Below are 19,503 nucleotides of genomic sequence, written 5' to 3' on the forward strand. Positions count from 1 at the left end.
AAGAAAGAAGAGAGAAGAAAAGACGAAGAAGAAAGAAAGAAAGAAAGAAAAAGAGGAGAGAGAGAACCATCGCTCTCTTTCTCTCTCTTATTTTCTCTCTACTCTCCTCCCTCTACTTTCTCTCTAGAAGATCTAAGGAACTCAGTATCGGGTTCTATCGACCTAATCTACAAATCTGAGTTGACCCTATAAAAAGTTTTGATATGTCCTAGTGCCCGGGCTACCTACTATACCAATCACTCCAGCCCTGTTGAATATCCTTAAAATCTTAAGTGATGAACTATGTTGACTAACCTTGGCCTTGATCGAGTCCACGTCTTATGATTTATTAATCAAATCACTCAGGCCTGACCCATCCGAAATCGTCGAATGCTATCATCCGGTTAATTGTCCTTATTTCTTATTATTTTTCGATTGAATCGTCAAACATAAATTAATGGATACTAAATCGTCTAGCAAAGTCTGACAGTCCAAGACAAAAAAAGTAAGTAAATCTTATACTGCTTACTAGTTTTTGAAGTTGTAAGTAGATCTTTCACTTCTTATGATCATGTCTTCTGTGCATAAAATCTATTTACGGAAATATCATAGTTTTTCTTAAAATTATGGATCAGCATATATATTATGAAAATTGTGCTTTATTATGAAAAACAATTCTATGAATGTTTTAATGAAACTAGCTTTGAATCCGATCATGCCATTTAGTATTTTTTTATCTATTTATATATATCTTTTATGAAAAAGATATAAGCTTTCTAAAGGCTCTCAAATAGCTGTGTTTGATCTCCTTGAATTGGAAAAATTGATACCTGAAGCTAGCATCCATACGAATACTAGCCCCTAATGGATATAAAATTGGCATACGAACATAAATCTATGTCGATTACGAATACTGACCCTATCACGGGTATAAAGTAATCATAGTACGAATATCTGTGAGTAATATTAGAACTATGATATCACTAAATGGCAGAAGAATAATTTAAGTATTTATTAGCAAAAATGAACTTAGAACTATGTTTATGAAATATGAATCATTTATGCACGCATAATTTGCTTATGACTTATTTTATTAGAAAATGCTTATTTTAGAATATCTGTTATTTTTCTTAAATGATTCATTGGCATAGAAAAACTTATGTTTGATCGGATAAGGTAGTGAAAGATTTACTTACTGACCTATAAGATAGTGAAAGGCATACTTACTGAGCTGTGACGCTTATATACCTCTCTTTTTTCTCTCTCCGGATAAATAGGATCGATACAAATGAATAATGGTTCAAGCTTGGCATTAGCGCTAGCAAGCTTGGCGATGTATATAGCATAGCAGAATTTTAGTTCTTCAGTTGATTATGAATTTGTAATTAGTGATTTTCTGAATAATAAAGATTATGGGTTTGGTATTTAAGTTTGGATTTAGACGCTCCAAATTAATATTAATTTTTATTTAATAAATAATGAAATTAAAATTTTTTATTTATTTTATTATATTTGAGATGAAGTTGATAGCTAAATATAATATTTATTTTAGTATTATTTTGAGTTGTATCCACGGTAGCACAGCACGGCTATATTATGCTTTGAATCCGGGGGGTGACAAATATGGAAACTCCTTATGCGGGATCTCACCATACAACACCGCCTTCCCTTGCCGTCACGGAAAGGGTTGTTACCATCATACCTAAAAGTGCGATGCCATTCGTTGGATGGCTTCCAGCAGCTGGGCCGGGACGCGGCGTCACACGTGCCGTGCAACGGAATACCCGTCGCCAGCGGGCCCAGCAAGGCCAAACGGGTGCCGACTTGTCCCGTGTGGCGCGCTTTTTCCATGCAAACGTGAATAGCTCGACCCCTCCCCTCTCTCTCCAGTCTATTTATTTCCAGAGCGAGCCGGAGATCGGCGCCCCGAAACACGCTATCGCTCTCTCGCCTCCCCTTCCTCACGAGAAAGCCAGAGAGCCTCTTTCCACCCGTCTTCCACCCAATTCTCTCTCCCCTCCATCCGATTCCGAACCCCCCAGATCGCTCTCCGCTTCAGTTTGATCCCTCGGATCGAACGGCTTCTTGTGACCCCCAATCGCTTCTTTCTGCGAGAAAGATCGATCTTTGCTCGTTTCTTTTCTTTTAACCCCTTTCTTGGATTCATGGCTGTGGTGGGTCGATATCTGGGCTGGATTTAGGGTTTGGGGATTCTTGAGAGGAGCTGGGTGGTGGGTTCTTGGAGGGGTATGATGGAGCGGATGAAGTATCCGATCCGAACGGAGGATTACGAGCTGTATGAGTTGGTGGGGCAGGGAGTCAGTGCGTCCGTTTATCGAGCGCGTTGCATTCCCTTAGATGAGGTCGTGGCGATCAAGATTCTTGATTTTGAGAGGAACAACAGCGATCTGGTATCTTTGATCATTTAATTTTCATCTTGTTTCGTTTTCTTTCTTTTTTATGGTTGGGAAGAAGGGATTAATTGATCTGACTAGAAACTAAAACCTGCATGAAAGGAATTTTTATATAGAAGAATTTATTTATCATAGTAGAAAGAATCAATCCATCACAAAGTTTCTGGTTTTATTTGAATTTTTATATAGGTTATTGATGATTTGCTTGACTGATGAACGTGTTTCTAATGATTTATTGGAATCGTTTTGCTAATTGAAATCAAAGAAAGGATATCCTACTGGTCCTTATAGGTATATGTCTAATATTTGACCCTGAATTTTGTGTTTCTGAGGAAGTTATTTCCATAAAAATCGAGTTTTGGAAATCAGTACATTTCATTAAACTATTAAGTGTTAGACTGTTAGAAGAAAGATGATGAAATAACTGAAAGGGGGGTAAAATTGTTTAGTCGTGTTTCTATCTTGAACTAATCAAAGGGCACGTGTGAGATAAGCTTTATAAAGTTTTCTCGGGAAAAAAAAGATGCTATTTGATATTCTTTTCCAGATCTAGGGCATCAATCGGGCTGCATTAGATGGGAATTCGTGTGAGAAAACATTCTATCATTATTTTTTCTGTAAGTCTGCTACAGCCATTTTTACGCCTTTTTTCCTGCATTTGCTGCATGCCAATAAATGTGCCATCTTTAACTATAGTGACTATAATGCTGGTAAAAGCGGGTATCATCTTTTTCTTCTGTGTGATAAAAGCCAAGCGCCTACTCTTCTATTTATGGTTAGTGAATTTGTAACAAACCTTGGAAGTCCTATTACCTTGCTGATTTTAGTGACCTTTTTGTGCATGCAGCTGTATCAAGTTGCAAAATAGAAAGAAACGATGAAAGTGTTAGGACAAAAGGTGGAAATTATGGAACTAAAAATGCTTCATATATGTCATACTTGAGGGGCCATGGCCACTTGTCTGTGCATATTTTTTAACTTTTACTCTTTTATAGCAGATTCATTGTATTACCACAATTTTCGTTGGCTCGCTTCTCAAGTAAACGGTGCTTTATTATGATTAAACTCAATATTATACTTGTAGGCAACGGATTTGATCAAAAGCTACTAGCATCTGCTATGGCTTGTCAAATGTGTCTCTCCTCCATGTGATGTCTGTCACAAGTAGGCAGCTAAAGTAAATGAAATTCAACTTGCTTCCGTGAATTGCTGCTGTATGTGTCGCATGATAGTGACATCCTATTTCTTTAGATCTCTTTCCAGAACTGTTAATAAATTTTCATTTCAACTATGCCTCCTTAGCTTGCTTACCGGAATGGCTGAGATACTGTTCATTTGACATCAGATGGAAATAGTAATGATCTTATCTCAAATTTATGCGGAGCGCTATAATTGATTAGTGATTTTTCATAAATTATTTTGTTTGTTCTAGCTTATCAACTACCTTCCTTTCAATTATCAGAAAATTAATATCACTCTGTTTTACACAGAGTAGCATCTCCCGTGAAGCACAGACTATGATCTTGATTGACCATCCTAATGTTCTCAAGGCACATTGTTCATTTGTAAATGATCATGACTTATGGATTGTCATGCCTTATATGGCTGGAGGGTCTTGTCTTCATATAATGAAATCTGCCTATCCCGATGGCTTTGGGGAAGTCGTGATTGCAACTATATTACGTGAAGTGTTAAAAGGTTTAGATTATCTTCATCATCATGGTCATATACATCGAGATGTAAAGGTAACTTAATATTTGTATTCCAAATTTGTTGGTTTACTTGATGGGTATGATTAGCCATCTTCTTTCAGCATTGCCTATTTGTTTATTTTCATTACAAGGTTGCATGATCCATGCATTGCAAATTACATCTCTTGCACAATAACTAGGTAAATTGAGGCATTAGTAATTTATAATGGCGATTATGTTTTGAGGAATACATCTCTTAGATAATCTTGCGGTAAAGCAGGCTGACATGACATACTACTACTCTTTTGCTTCTTAGAATTCTTAATGAACTTCATCTTATTTACATATAAGCAACACTAAACTGATTATATTGGTTTTAAGCATCAAACTTAACAGGTTATATTATTTTTTAAAATAGCCTCATATAAAACATATAAATACTTTGTGGAGAGAAGGTTCACGTGGTTTGCTGATGGTGTTCCTCTTTTTCCTATAAATGTAAGCCCAACATTTATTTTAAATTTTGACAATGTAATCATCTTGCATGCCTGGTCATTGCTAGTTTTGATGTAACACTCAACTCATGCGCTATGTGATTATAATATCTGATAGGATAGTAGTATCTTGAAATCAATGAAAGCTAGTCTCCGCTGGTACATTTTTTAACATCTGCAAAAATCATTTCTTCTTGTTTGTCTTTATGTTAGTTGTAACTTGAGAAGAAGTTTTGGAAAGTTTTGGTAGTATGATGAGTTCGCCAATTGCTGTATGGATGCTTGGCTGTTGTATCCATATTGGTTGTATGGATGATTGGCTATTGTGTCCAAATCATATCTCATATATGGTTCAGCAAAAATAACAAGGATCACTGAAATCAGAGGAAGAGGAAGGAAGAAGATAAAGGCAATAGGTTGACATTGATCCTGCAATTCTTCGATAATACCACAAATAGTCAAATACAGCTTATTTTGGACAGAAAGAGGAACTTTTAATGCAGATATATCAACTTCTGCTTGAAGGATACAAAAGTCCAGTTAAGGCTGCATGAAGAGAAAGCCAGAGGAAGATAGGAGGATGACCATGTTATGAATCAGATTTGTTCATTAATAGAGGACTATCTTTTCAAAAAAGAAAAGAAAAAAGAAGCAGAGAACCATCCTTACATGTGTTCATTTAGCCACAATTCTCAAGCACATCAATTTTCCAAAATATCTAATTGATTCTGAATTCTTTATAAAAATTAATTTAATTTTTACTTTTTCATTTTGTCAAAATAAATGGGAAGAATGGTGCACGTTCTTCTTTCTTTTTTGATCCAAAAAGAATGTCACATGCAACACCCATGATGATAGAAGATAAATTATCTTAAAAACACCATATCGATAAAGCATTATCTTGGCTGCTAGTCATAATGTAGATAGTATGTAACGCACATTTTTAGTAAAATCTTGACTAGTAGATGTGTTAGTCAATGTATAATCTTAAGTAAGTTTGACTGATATTTAGAACACTTGGGAAGCCCAGGTTTGACAGTGAAGTTCAATTGTTACTGAAGATGTTGCTCTGTGGGTTTATCATTGATGTTGCAGTTAGTTTCTGGTGGTGCATTTCTCTAGAAAAATTTCTACATCATTAGTTGCACCTAGTAATATTTCAGTGTTCAGACCTTGTCTTAGTTTTCTGTTCCTATGAACTACTAATTCATCCAAGTATTGTGTTGCTTCATGTAGGCTGGTAATATCTTAGTTGATGCACGAGGTGGGATTAAGCTTGGGGATTTTGGGGTTTCTGCTTGCCTTTTTGATTCAGGTGACAGGCAACGCACGAGGAATACATTCGTGGGAACGCCTTGCTGGTGCATATTTAGAAACAACAAGCATCTTTGCATAAATTTATGTTTTGACATTAGTTCTTAACCTTAATATTCCTTTTGATAGGATGGCACCTGAAGTGATGGAGCACGTACATGGTTATGATTTCAAGTTGGCCTATCACCTTTTCTTTAGTCATCACTTAGTTATGTCTATGTCAAGTTTTTGTTTCATAATTATATCCTCATTGCAAATGCTTCTCATACATAATCAACAGGGCAGACATATGGTCTTTTGGAATTACTGCGTTGGAGCTTGCTCATGGTCATGCTCCTTTCTCAAAATACCCTCCAATGAAGGTAATTCATTCAATTAGATAAGAATTTAACATTTACAATTAAATTATTTGAAGAACCACTTTCATATCTGAAACTTATGTTGCACCACCATTTAGCTCTTCCGAGTATGGGTTATGAATGAACTATGTGTAGTTTGACACGATTAAGTGAAGTTCTCTTTGATGTGGGCTGCACTCTCATACCTGATATAAATAGCTTACAAGGGCTTTTGCAAGAAAGTTGCTGCATTGAAGTTTTTCGCTATATTGTTTTTAGAGGGAGTTTTAAAGTAAGTCCACATGGCAGGTCTTTCTAATGACTATGCAAAATGCCCCTCCAGGCCTTGACTATGAAAGAGACAGGAAGTTCTCAAGGGTATCCTCACATTACACGCAAAAAATATAGTTTTTCTGTTCGAAATTATTTTTTTCTCATAAATTCTGCTTTTGTTCTTAGTCTTTTAAGCAAATGATTGCTATGTGCTTGGTAAAAGATCCTTCGAGAAGGCCTTCTGCCAAAAAGCTGCTGAAGCAACCTTTCTTCAAACAAGCCCGTTCCCAAGATTACATTATGCGGAAGATATTGGAGGGGTTACCTACTCTTGGTGTTCGCCATCAAGCTTTGAAGGTAGCTAACTGTGTTTTTTGGGCCTGTGGTTGTAGCTTACTAATTATTATTTATGATAATAACATCACGGTTCTATTTGAGCACAGGACAAGGAAGAAGACTTGGTTGCACAAAAGAAAATGCCTGATGGAAAGAAGGAGGAGATATCTCAGGTTTGGGTTCTCATATCCTGGTACTAGTTTTTTCAATTTTTCTTTTCCTTTTGAGATGCTTAAAACTGTATAAATTGTACGTTGTAACAATCAGACACTACATATTACATGAAATTATTGAGTGTTATTAAGTCAATTATTTGTTCCCTTGCCTCCTGAGTCCTGACTCAAATATCCAACCCATTTTTCATTTTTCCTCCATCGGGTTAAAATATTAATTGAAGCTGAGTGCTGAAATTTATTAAGAATTTCAAGTCTAGAGAAAGTTAAGAGAGCCTTTTTTTGAGCAATTTAAAAGAGCCAGTTGATGACAAAAAATAGTTGAGTCTGTTACAAAAGGGAGAAGGAAGTTTGGTTTGCTTGCACCAGTGAGGGCCTTGGTCCATCAAAAAAAGAGAGCAAGGAAGTGATGATAGAAAAGTTAAAATCCGCTCTTGTAGTCATGGCAGCAGTTGCATTGTGCTCAGCAGTTTAACATTTAATCAGAAGGATAAAAATGAGGAATGGAATGTTTGGAGCAAGTGCTAAAGTTTACATGTAAGATTAAATGTATGCATGTAGAATAGACTCCTATACTAGTAAGCCGGCACACCTTCAAAGCTTAAGGTGGATTAAGCATTAGGGCATGGTACACCGTACCATACCGTACCAGGTAGTACGGAGCATACCGTACCATACCGATTCGGTACTGGACACAGTACAAGGGGGTGCGCCAACATTTGGTATGCCAAATCGGCCCCTGTATTGTACCATAGTCCGTAGTGACACAATGATAGCATGGCACCAGTATAAGGCCCGGTACCGAGATAGTGTACCTTGCACTAGGGTTTTGCCACAAGAAGATAGTTTAAACAAATATAGTGGCTAACAGGAGGGAGAGCATAGTAGAGGTAGGATGGCAATGAGTTATGACTGGGTAAGAAGCGGCCACGGTGCTTGAGACTGAAAATTGAGCTAAAATGATTCATAAGTATGCATGACTTTCAATGCGTACCAAAAACATTGATGTACACCATCACGAACAAGAAGCATTATTTGCAAAGGTACAACAGAATTAGTGAAGCAAGTTTAGGGTTGATGCAACTTGGTGGCAAGAGAAGGCACTTAGACCTTTATTTGTAAACATTGATTTTAGGTAAAGGTTACATGAGTCATGGCAAGAGGGATCTGACCCTGAAGGAAAGCCTCAAGCAGCAGTGCATATGGTTGAACAACAATAGGAATGGTAATCTTAGTTGCCAAGAACCTAAAGCTAACATGGAAAGTGATGTTTCCTACCTACACGGTGAAGTATGTGATGAAGTTAGCAGCAAAGTAGGCTTTCTAATGAAATGAACTGCAAGCATCATAGACTTGTTTCCCCAACCCAGCCACCTGCCGGCCCAAAAGAAAATACACATACTAAAGTGGCTTGAACGAACCATTTGGCATCAGTAGAATGTAATTAAAGTTGAGTGCCTATATTGCAGTGATTCATTTTTCCATATTTTATCTCCCACTATGTGATAGGCCCATTTGATGCTTACAAGAAGAACTGTTTTTTTTTTTTTCATTTTTTATGTAGAATGAATATAAAAAAGGAATCAGCAGTTGGAATTTTGACATTGAGGACTTGAAGGCTCAGGCTTCACTGGTACAGATTAATATTTTAATCCTCCTCTACCAATCCATTTGTTGGAATTTCTTGATGAACGCTTGCGTTTCTTTCAGATTCCAGATAACGAGGACACTGTTCTGGGAAAAGATCTGGATAGGTGTCAAGATTATTTATTTAAACTTGATACCTTGCAAGAGAAACTGCCAGAAGGGACCGATTTTTTTACAAGTTGCTCATTGAAGTATGAAGATGACATGGTAAGTTTGGTCTTTCACAGATTTCGGTTAATCATGGTCAGATCTGTGACAAGTTTCTAATAGCATATCAAATTGGCAGGAAAGTGATGGGATGGCACATGACAAATCAAGTCTCCTTTCATCATCTGATCAAACTGCATATCTTCGGAGGTAATCCTGAAGGACCTTCCTGAAATTAATATGTTTTGGTGGCCTTATTGTTCACATGTTTTCACCTTATTGATGACATGTTTTCAGAGGCTAAGTCTCCTTTCTTCTATGGTAGGGTAGTATCAGTTTACTCTATGGCTTTTCCAGAGTTAAAATATTATTGGGCCATTATAATTAAAAAAAAACACTAAGGCCAAATTTTGCTTACCATGTCAGAGATAAGTTCTTAATGACTTATAATATTGATCCACATCCCTTCTGATGATGGAAACTTGATTCTCCTTTATTTTCAGGGCCAGATCCAATGAATCTGAGAGTGAGTCTAAGGTTTCCGGAAAAAGTGACCAGAATGTTCTTCAGAATGGTTTGCAGTTCCATGGAAATGAGGTAGAACACTGCTCTAGTGGAAGTTATGAACCAGATAACGACGTAAAGCATGTGGACGATGTGCCTGTCCAGACTCATCATGAACGGAAGTCTTCTACGAGTTCATGCTCATCAGACATTCTTCCTTCAGCAAAAAGAGAGAGGTTCGATAAGCTCTACATGAAATATAATTAAAAATAGCAGCAAATGTGATAAAAAAATTGTTATTGCAATGCTGCTATTCTTGGTTGCGTGTGGATCGCTTGTGCAGTCATCAGTTGTCAGTGGTACCTTATTAATATTTCTCCTGTTTTCTTGATCCCTGATTGTTATTGCAATCATGCCTTCACTAAGAAAGGTTTTACCTTGCGCCACATTTTGATTGTTAAACATGTTTCTGTTCTTTATTCTTTGTCATTTGTTACGCAATGTTCCTTTTGTATTATTTGCTGGAGATTTACTTGAATGACAAGCTTTTCATGTTTCTTTACATACATGTATTTCTCCATCAAGATCACATATTAAAAAGTGTATCTTCAGCTTTATTCATACCTGCTTTATCCATTTTGTTATGGCTTAATTGGTCATCCCTGTAGAATTGTTTCAGCCCTTCCATGTAATGAATTGAAGTCCTGTGAGTTTTGATATCATTGCATCAATCATGTTTTGCATATGACGTTTTCATCTTTTGTGCAGCAATTGCAAAACAAAAAAGCAGCCATATAAGTTTTCCTAGGAGGCATAAAACTGATATTGAGATAGAATAAGAAGAAAAATCAAGGGAATAAGGAAGAGAAAGGAGAAATGGCATTCTCTTATCAGCATTCTTTCAAAGACAATAGGGTTTTCTATTGGGTGAAGCTCGTGTTTTCTTGTTAGGGATGTTTCTTCTAAGGAAACTGGTCACCTTTCATAGAATAGATGATTCTAAGGAGTCTTATCGTCCTTATGTATTACTTCTGGCTGTTGGTCACATATTCCATGATGGTTGTCCAGCTTTTATGTGTATCACATAAATATTCTACATTTACTGAGTTCTTTGTCATCATCTTTGTCTGCACTATCTAAATGTTGTTTGTTTTCTATTTTCAGTTTGAATCAACAAAGTCAACTCCTGAACTTGGGAAATTGCAATGGAGGGGTTTCTCGCACAGTTAATGACACATCTATTGAAGCAATGCCTAAAGCAACTAAGTCATCAGGCATGCATGTAAACCATTTCTCTTTGCATTTTACTGGCATGCTATACTTATTTCTAATTTATTGAAAAATTTTCATCAAAACTTTTCCCCTGAGTTTTGTTTTTATAACTGACATTTATGACTGCAGTATCAAGTGCTGATGATCTTGATGACAAATCAAAACCTCCACTTGTGCAGCAAAGGGGACGTTTTAAAGTGACATCTGAGAATGTTGACTTAGATAAGGTAAGCTATTAACTGTGGTCTCACCCTGGTTTCTTTTAGACTACAATTTTTATGTGATGGCTCCCCCCCCCAACCTGCTTTCAGGCTCTTCCACCTATTGGCCTTCAGAAGAGTCAGAGTTTGCAGGTATGTAGTTCTAAGGTGATTGGCTTTGGGCTGGATGGGACTACTAGCATTTAGTTATGTATAGTTTTTTTAGTGGTTATGTAAATCCCTTACCTTGCACAAACTGTTACTGGTTGTTTCAATCCTCTGATAGTCCCTGTTATCACATTTGACATTTGCCTTTACATATATGAAAAATGCAGAAAGCACAAGTTCCAAGTGGCCGAATAAAATACATTCAAACTTGTTTTTTGTTTATTTGTTCTGTTAAATGGGAGTCATGTATGAATCAGGTTATGTAAAACTTAAGACCTGGTCCTTTGTTTGACTGCCATTTGATGCTTAATTCTTGCACACTTAGTTTAGGTGTTTCTGTACACAGTTGCATCTGTTCTGCACCCACTTTCACTAAGGTGTGTGCAGGGCCAGGGGCTAAACATTAAGTGGCCATCAAATCAAGGAGCAAGAACAAAATTTCCAGTCAACAGGGACTAAACATCAAATGGCAGTCAAATAAGGAACCGGGTGTTGATTATCCCTTATGTTAACATAGATTGGCACATATCACATAACATCAAATTAGATTTCAAAGGAGCACGCACGATGTTTGAGTGTTTTCTTTTATTGAATGGCTTATCAAAGTCATGGATTTTGTAGGTTCTATCACAACTTTCTGTGACAAGTGCACCCTCATCAGTGGATGCTACTGCAAATCTTTCTGCCTATTCCATTTTTCCACAGCTGCATTCTATTTTGCAGGCAAATATTCTCGAAAGGGTATGAGGGATATACATTCTCCATTTCAGTCTAATTCGTTTAGTTTCTTATATGTTTTTCTCTTTCGTTTGCAGGATAATATCCTTAGTCTGATGAAGCAACTGAGTGCTGGTAACTCACCAATTTCGAATGCTTCATCTAATCATTCAATTGAGGAAGCTTCCCTACCATCGCCTAAGATTGTAACTGAGAAGTCCTTGGTAAGTGATTAAGATTCCCAATGGGAATCTCCGAAATATGACATGGTGGAAGATATAGCTGAATCTTAGACTACATACTCATGCAAATCACAGAATCCCTTAATGTGTTTGCCAAAATAGTTGTTAGTCATAGAATCAATCTTCCAAAATGCACAAGCAATATCATAGCAATGACATATTGGATCCTTATATCAACTTAGATAAGATAAAAACAATTGACAGCATAGTTTTACAACGGGAGTTCTGGGTGCTTTTTCAAATTGCAGCCCTTCTTATTTGATAAGGAATATTCTATTTTGCTTGAAACAATGAAGTAAAAAAAAAAAATCATAAAACAGTAGGACAAACTTTAGAGAAAGAAGAGATGAACCAAATGGAGGGACATAAGGATGATTCATATGGCCTTCAACATGCGACATTGAACTTATGTCCTAATTGCTTGTGCCATAAGAGAATCTTATGTGAAATAATGAAAGCATGCGAAAACAGAGTAGTCAGTCAAAATTGACAAACTTTATTCTAGTGAAGAAATTGGTTGGGCTAACCTTTCGGCCTTGACCTAACTATTTGTGGTTCACTTTATGAAAATCATTCACTAAAGTTTTCCAAGCTTTTCCATATCTCTTACAACCACCATCCATGCTACATCTTCTCCTCTTTTTCTTGCATCCTTCAACACCAGTTAAAGTATCTCTCCTTACTAGAATCTTCTTTGGTCTTCGTCTTACATGTCTCCATCATGTTGTCCTTATGCAACTCATACAGCTTTATTATACTAATTTCACATTTATCCTTATTTAATTTTACCACACATCTGTCTTAACATTATTGTTTATGCTACACTTGTTTTCTTGGACTATCTTTTTTGTCCAACGTTCCGAGCCATACAACATTGCATGCCTTATTGTTCGATAATTTTCCCTTTAAGTTGTCAAGGTATATATTGATTACATAATAATAGTCCAGAAGCATCTCTACATTAGCAACATGATTTGTGGCATCTCTTGTCCATCAGTCTTAATTGTGGCCTCATCTTAATTTCTATTTCAGTAAAATTACATTCCATGTACTCTTTGTTTGTTTCTGAATTTTAAGCCCTTGTCTTATAAAGCTCTCATCAATAAACTAACAAAAAGATTATAATAAAGTAGTTGGCCAAAATTAATAATCTTTATTCTCTTAAAGGTTTTTGTTGGGGCTCCTAGCCCTAATTTTCTACTGAAAAAAAGAGAAAAAAAGTCAGGCTAAATCAACTGGTCTGTTTTATTGTTGCTAATTTAAGTTATAGACAAAAGATGTTTGAAACATGTGGAAGTGTCAGTTGGCCATTGAAATTAAAAGGGGTGCTGGATTCATGTTGAATGACAACTAATGGTAGACTCATCCATGGTATGCATATCAGCATATGGCATGAGGGAGGCATGAGGTTCAAGTTGCATAATTGTTAGATGATGTGTTGTGTTTTGCACAATTAACTAGTATTTATGAGAACTAGAATCTGTTAAGGGATGAGACATGGGAAGAGGAACACCTTGAGCTACTGGCAACGTTTTGAGGTTTCCATTATTACCACAAGGTAGGAAACATCCTATGTTACATGTGCCACCTTGAGTTTCATGTTGTGATGCATAATCCAACATTGCAACTTGCATCCATGGTGCAAAAGAAGAATTTTTCAATTTGATTGGTTCAGATGATCATGACACTTAAATGTCCATCCTTAGGAGTTAGTCATCAACCAATCAAGTTGAGTGGGAAACCTTAAGGCTTATTAGGAATTTAGGGGCACTAGTGCAATATATTTAAGTCTTAGAAACTTTAAGTACAATGTGTTTGACACATGTTGAGCCTTAGGAACTCGGAATTATAGTCACTAAAAAACAGCCATAATGATTGCAAGGAGGACTGCAAGCCTATCCTACAAGGTTCAATAGGGTGTTAAGGATACAAGTAATGGAAGTCCTGAGTGGGCAAAATGAAACCACCCAGAGAGCTAAACATATATGACAAGCACCTTACAGTGCGAAAGAATTATAACGAACAACTTAAGTTCTACAAAATGAGTAGAATGGTTCAAAATGTCAAGGGTAATGCAACTACAGAAAGATGAAATGAACCTTAACCAAACAAGATATGTTGAAGTGAATTTTGATGGTGGATGGGAACTTTGAAAGTAGGAGCATTAGTTCTTTGGAATGTGGTTATTAGAAAGAAAATTCAGAATGACATTTAAGGTAACCAGAGAATGATGGTGGATAGGCCATTTACTGTTTACTAGTTACCAAAACTATGTTGATCAGGACAAGTCAAGCACAATCTATGCTTGTGTTAAAGTGCATGAGTGATTATAAGCCAAATTTCATATAAGTTTCTTGGATTTGAGAATTTTCAGACTATCAGTGGTATATATGGCATTTGATTTTGGTGGCCATTTGGTTAGTATTCAAAATTAAGTTACCATCTAGTAAGTCCATGGGACAGTATTATTCAATTGTGGGGATTGGCTAATGATGATCAAGTATTTCCAATACTTGTTGGATATATCACGACAAGATTAAGAAACAAAATCTCAAATTTGATAAAACATAACTCCAAAAGCAAAAAAAAATGTGCAATAACACAATGAGTATGGAGTTATTTGTAAAGACCCAAACCTTAACTAGAAAGGTTAGCTAGACGGTTGTTAGTTAAGGCCATCACCCTGCTTAATTATCCTAGATCTCTCCAATGCACAACCAATATGGGATGAAATACACTCCCACACGAGTCCTCACACACTCTACCTATTAAGTCTTGTCCTCACCAGGGAAGTGTCTAATTAGAAATAGAAACGCCACAACCAGCTCATGGTCAACCCCAAAAGAGCCCATGGTGCAGTATTCCCTAGCCACACATGGGCTATGAGCTGTGTCGGCTCTTATACCATTTGTAGTGACCCAGGACCTCATCCAAAAAGCCTAGCCCAAAAGGTTGTCAATTGAGGCCTTGGTCCTTGCTTTAAGTATCCAAGATCTCTCCAATGCACAATCAATGTATGATTAAACATGCCTATGCATGTCTTACACATTTGTAACGACCAAGGACCTCAGTCGAAAAGGCTAGCTAGAAGTTCTTAGGATCTTTAGCCCTACTGAAATACCCAAGACCTATGCAATGCACGGCCTGTATGAGAAACACACCCACATGGGTCCTCACAAACTCTGTCTATTTAACCGTTGGCATCGGAAAGGGTCCAGCCGCAAACAATCTAAACACAAACACCATGACTAGCTCATGGTCAACCCAAAAAGGACTCTTGCTACAGTTTTCCCTAGTCACACATGAGTCGTGGGTTGGGTTGGTTGTAAGACCATTTGCAATGATCCTAGAACTCACCCCAAAAAAGTTAACCTTGTTGGCACTCTGAGACTCTCCAAATGGTTATTAATTGGGGTCCTTAAAGTACCTAAGATCTCTCCAACTCACAACTATTGTGGGATGAACCACACATGCATGGGTCCTCAGACCAGTTGCCCAATATATGCATTTTATTTACACATTGAATGGCTAATGCTAGGCAATAAATTGATATATCCAATTATTACTGGCCATATCCCTCATGTATTACACCTTTTAATATTAGATGGACTCTGTTATACTTGTACTACATGCTTTCCAACATTCTTACACAAGCCTAATCCCATCTAATAGACCAGTCTTAAAAAATATTTGTTTCTTGTTTCTTCTAATCAAATTTTATCCTTGGTTAGCATAAGATCTGGTTTCTGTTTACTCATTTAAATTTTCGTTGACTTTCTTTTTTTCTTTTTTGTGGCCTATCCACAAAAATGAGTCCCTCTCTATACCATGGTCTTCTCTTTTCTTGGTTGGGGATGTTGTACAACTGTATTTTGTTTATCCATAACTTTGGCGTTGCAAGTCCTAAGCTTCTTCTATTACAAAAATGCTTATTTTTACCTCAAATCAACAAGAATATTCCTGATACAGCATACTTTTTGTAAGTGCTTCCATCATGCTTGATAGTTTTGATTCCCTGCTTGACAAGTTGGCGCCCACTATTTACAGTATTATCTTCCTTTTCCTTTCTGCGATAACTCCTATTCCACTGGGATAAATGTTTAGAACCATGACTCTTAACAGATTTATCATCTCAGAAACATGTAACAAATGACAACACTTCAAAACCATACATTCACATTATCTACCATGAGTTGGATCTGATGGGTATATTTTTATCTATCGCCTCATTTTGTAGCATGGCAGATCTTAGATAAAGAAAAGGAAAAAAAAAAAAAAATCCTGCCTGTTGATTTTGTAATAAGGACACATTTTTATCATGCTCCCACCAACTTGTGCAAAACCCATGTCATGATAATGTTGACCTTCAGACCCTTACCCTGTGAATCTTCACTTTATAAATCAAATGTAGTATCCTTTTCAATTGACTCTGTGAATTACGTTGCATGGTTCTCCTTGATTTTTAACGCTTAGTGCATCACTAACAAGTCTCGAATGATAATGACCTGTTGATGAATCTTGATGCAGGGGCCATTGCAATTGCTAACTTAATCATATCATGATATATACCTCTTGTATATTCTTGCTAGGCTATGCATAATTTAAATGCTTTCAACATAATATTTAATGGATGTATTTTTCTAAACATCCATCAAATTACCTCTTAATGCTTACCACCTTGAAAATGATAAAAAGTTCACTAAGATGTGTTCCCCTATCCTAGAAGCTTTTCGTGTAAAGTGGAGGTAAAGTACAACATCAAGAAATGAACTTTCCTGACATTTAAGTAAGTTTGGACACCAATGTCATTTCCTTATTTATTATTCTAGCACAATTTCTTGAAAGTGTACGCTATTGTGTGACTTTTATTTCCATATGCAAGATTAAGGTATTCTAAGTATTTTAATACTATGCTTTTTGAACTGAGTTCATCGATCTAGTATTGAGGATCCGTACCTTTATTGCGATGAATCTAACGTTCGCAATCTTGGTATTGGACCCCGTACCGGTACCAAGACACAATACCAAGATAGTACAGTGTCTAGCTTGAAGTACCGATACTCGGTACAACCCCCATACCACGTACTGATACGATATCAATATAGTACGGTATGCCTAGTTGCACCGGTACAAACCGGCATAGTCTACTTCTAGTATATGGCTAAATCAATGATATTAACTCATTCTGATATTTGGCCTACTTCAACATCTTTTTAGTTCAACAAGTGTGCTTTAATAAGGTTGGTATCCTCTACTCAAAAAGGGTATTTATGTGTCTCAATGCTCCTGTTTGCCATCTAGGTGCAAGATACATTTGCCATTTATAAAATAGATAGCCAAAGGGGTGTCATGGTCATTTAATAGCGATGAAACCTTGTATTGCAACCAGTTTATTAATAAAATGTTCTATATGAATCATTGTTTATGAGATCTCCAATTTCTTAGAATATAAATTGGAGATTTCACTTTTAAGCCTTTCTACACTTTTTTCTGTCCCCGCCTATCTTCCATGCTGAACTTCCCAGGTGGAGAAAATAATATTATGTTTGTGATCATTGTAACGCAAAGTGGAGAAATCATAACATGGGTGGGAATATAATTTAAAGTCTTTTAATCAACAAACAAGAGAGGAGAACAATCTAGAAGTCTAAAAAAGAGGGCATTCCACAATACCAAGATTTGTAGGATTACATGAAACATTTTTAAAATGCGTTATTATGACCTGTATGTGAATGTTATGGATGTAGTTGGTGAGTCATTCATGAACTTAAAAAGCATCTTACGTACGCTTGGTGTCGGGTCTCACTTCATTTTTCTAATCAGAATGGGGTGAAATTGTAAGGACCCATGCAAATGTGTGTTTTAGTCCCACAACGGCTATGCGTTGAGTAGTTCTTAGGTATTTACACAAGGTCAAGGAATCCAAGTAATACCTTTTGGTTTAGCCTTTTTCGGTGAGATCTTGGGTCATTGCAAATGATATTAGAGTAGACTCGACCCCATGGCCCATGTGGATTAGGAGACACTGCAACATTGGTCCATTAGAGTTGACTAGGGTTATCTTGGCATTTGTGATTGGATTTAACTGGATCTGGACCCTTGGGCTGGCAAGGTCGCCCAAGGCTTAAATAAGGAAAGTATGTGAGAATCCGTGTGTGTGTATTTAGCCTCATATTGGCTATGCATTGAAGAGATCTTGGGTACTTATATAGGGTCAAGGAACCCAAATAATACTTTCCAGTTAGTCTTTTTAAGATGAGGTCCGAGGTTATTATAGAAGTAGTCTAATAGCAACTAATAGAAAACACAAGCCTTCTATGTTGGTAATCTACAGGTACATTATTATCATACACTCTTGGATTGACTAATCTAGGTGGAGTATTGATATTTTTTAAGAGGCTGCTAATAAAAACTTGCAACCTCAATACTAAGCATAGTAATAGCATTTCTGAAGTTCTTATTTTCTTTATTTGTTTGGAAAAATTCTTGTATTTGCAGCTGGAGGTAGCCCATGAAAGGGAGAAGGAGCTGATACAAGATATCACTGACCTGCAGTGGAGGTAAACATAATCATCTCAAACCAAACACACACACACACACACACACACATCTTGATGCTGATGTGTGACAGTGTTTGTGATTGCAGGCTAGTATGCATGCAGGAGGAGCTACGAAGGCTTAAAGCAAGGAATGCTTAGGTCAGTATCTATACTTCTTACACCTAAACCTCATTAACTGCTTGGCAAGACAATACAACAGTGAGGTGTCAATTCGCATGTTATTGCAGATCTCTAGTATTCTACCTCAACTTTTCTGGCTGTTACACTGCCTCTGCAATATGGCGAACTTAAGGAAGGCATAAAGCAGGATAGCAAAGCAAAAGCAGGTGCTTTATCAGCCAAAGAAAGTTTTGGATGATGTGAAAGTCATGAGGTCGAAAAGTTGATGCATTGAGAAATTATACCTAAGGGTATTTTATGTTATATATTTCAAAATATGTCAATAGTGTTGGGTTTGAAAATAACTAGTGTTTGGGATGCTAGAAATTGCTCAGGTTAGAACATCTCTATGGCAAGGTGCTATTGCTTGTGCTGGTTCATTGATTGCAGATGACTTATAAGTTATAACCCAGCACGTACCGATATGGCTGACTGGCAAAGTAATATGTGAGATACCTGTTTGGGGCTCAAGTCTGTCTTAAAATATTTTCTTGGTCACGAGTTGAATGATCTTTAGAAACTACTATTCACTTCAGGATGGCGGGTTAACTATAAGCCGCAACTGCTCCACCTGAAGGCCTGTATATTTGATAGGTAGGAGGAAAGCAAATTGCTCGAGTTTCTTGCCTATCATATGACTATTTTTTTAAGGTGAAATTTGGTGTCTTTAATTTACTTGAGCGGTTTTTTTGACTCAAAAAATTCATCTGCCCGGTTTTTTGGAGCAATTGTTGATAGTGTGATGGCTATATGTAGAATTTGTTCCACTGTCATTCACACACGCACAAGCATGCACGCACAAAAAGGTTTTAAGTTTGCATGGTTATTTGAAAAACTTCACTCCTGTTTAATTCCGGCTAAGATTCAAACTATAA

The 19,503-nt window shown here is 36.8% G+C and overlaps 1 protein-coding gene across 2 annotated transcripts; it reads left to right on the forward strand.

The window, feature by feature from the left end:
• Positions 1–1,902: 1,902 nt before the first annotated feature.
• Positions 1,903–19,285, forward strand: LOC103710483 (serine/threonine-protein kinase 4-like). Of its 2 annotated transcripts, XM_008796199.4 has the most exons (20): positions 1,903–2,390; positions 3,884–4,138; positions 5,815–5,939; positions 6,022–6,066; positions 6,173–6,254; positions 6,540–6,608; positions 6,690–6,860; positions 6,947–7,012; positions 8,577–8,645; positions 8,723–8,866; positions 8,946–9,016; positions 9,310–9,546; positions 10,475–10,584; positions 10,712–10,809; positions 10,894–10,935; positions 11,572–11,691; positions 11,766–11,891; positions 18,408–18,469; positions 18,556–18,607; positions 18,697–19,285. In XM_008796199.4, the coding sequence occupies exons 1-19, from the start codon at positions 2,229–2,231 to the stop codon at positions 18,605–18,607; spliced, it is 2,106 nt and encodes a 701-aa protein (XP_008794421.2). In that variant the 5' UTR covers positions 1,903–2,228; the 3' UTR covers positions 18,697–19,285. The 2 variants fall into 2 exon arrangements, 1 of the variants encoding a protein (XP_008794421.2); XR_003386331.2 differs by lacking the exons at positions 11,766–11,891; positions 18,408–18,469; positions 18,556–18,607; positions 18,697–19,285 and having other exon boundaries at positions 10,475–10,592; positions 11,572–11,659.
• The last annotated feature ends 218 nt before the right edge of the window (positions 19,286–19,503 follow it).

Source organism: Phoenix dactylifera, chromosome 7 (assembly GCF_009389715.1).
Source record: "Phoenix dactylifera cultivar Barhee BC4 chromosome 7, palm_55x_up_171113_PBpolish2nd_filt_p, whole genome shotgun sequence".
Taxonomy (NCBI): Eukaryota; Viridiplantae; Streptophyta; class Magnoliopsida; order Arecales; family Arecaceae; genus Phoenix; species Phoenix dactylifera.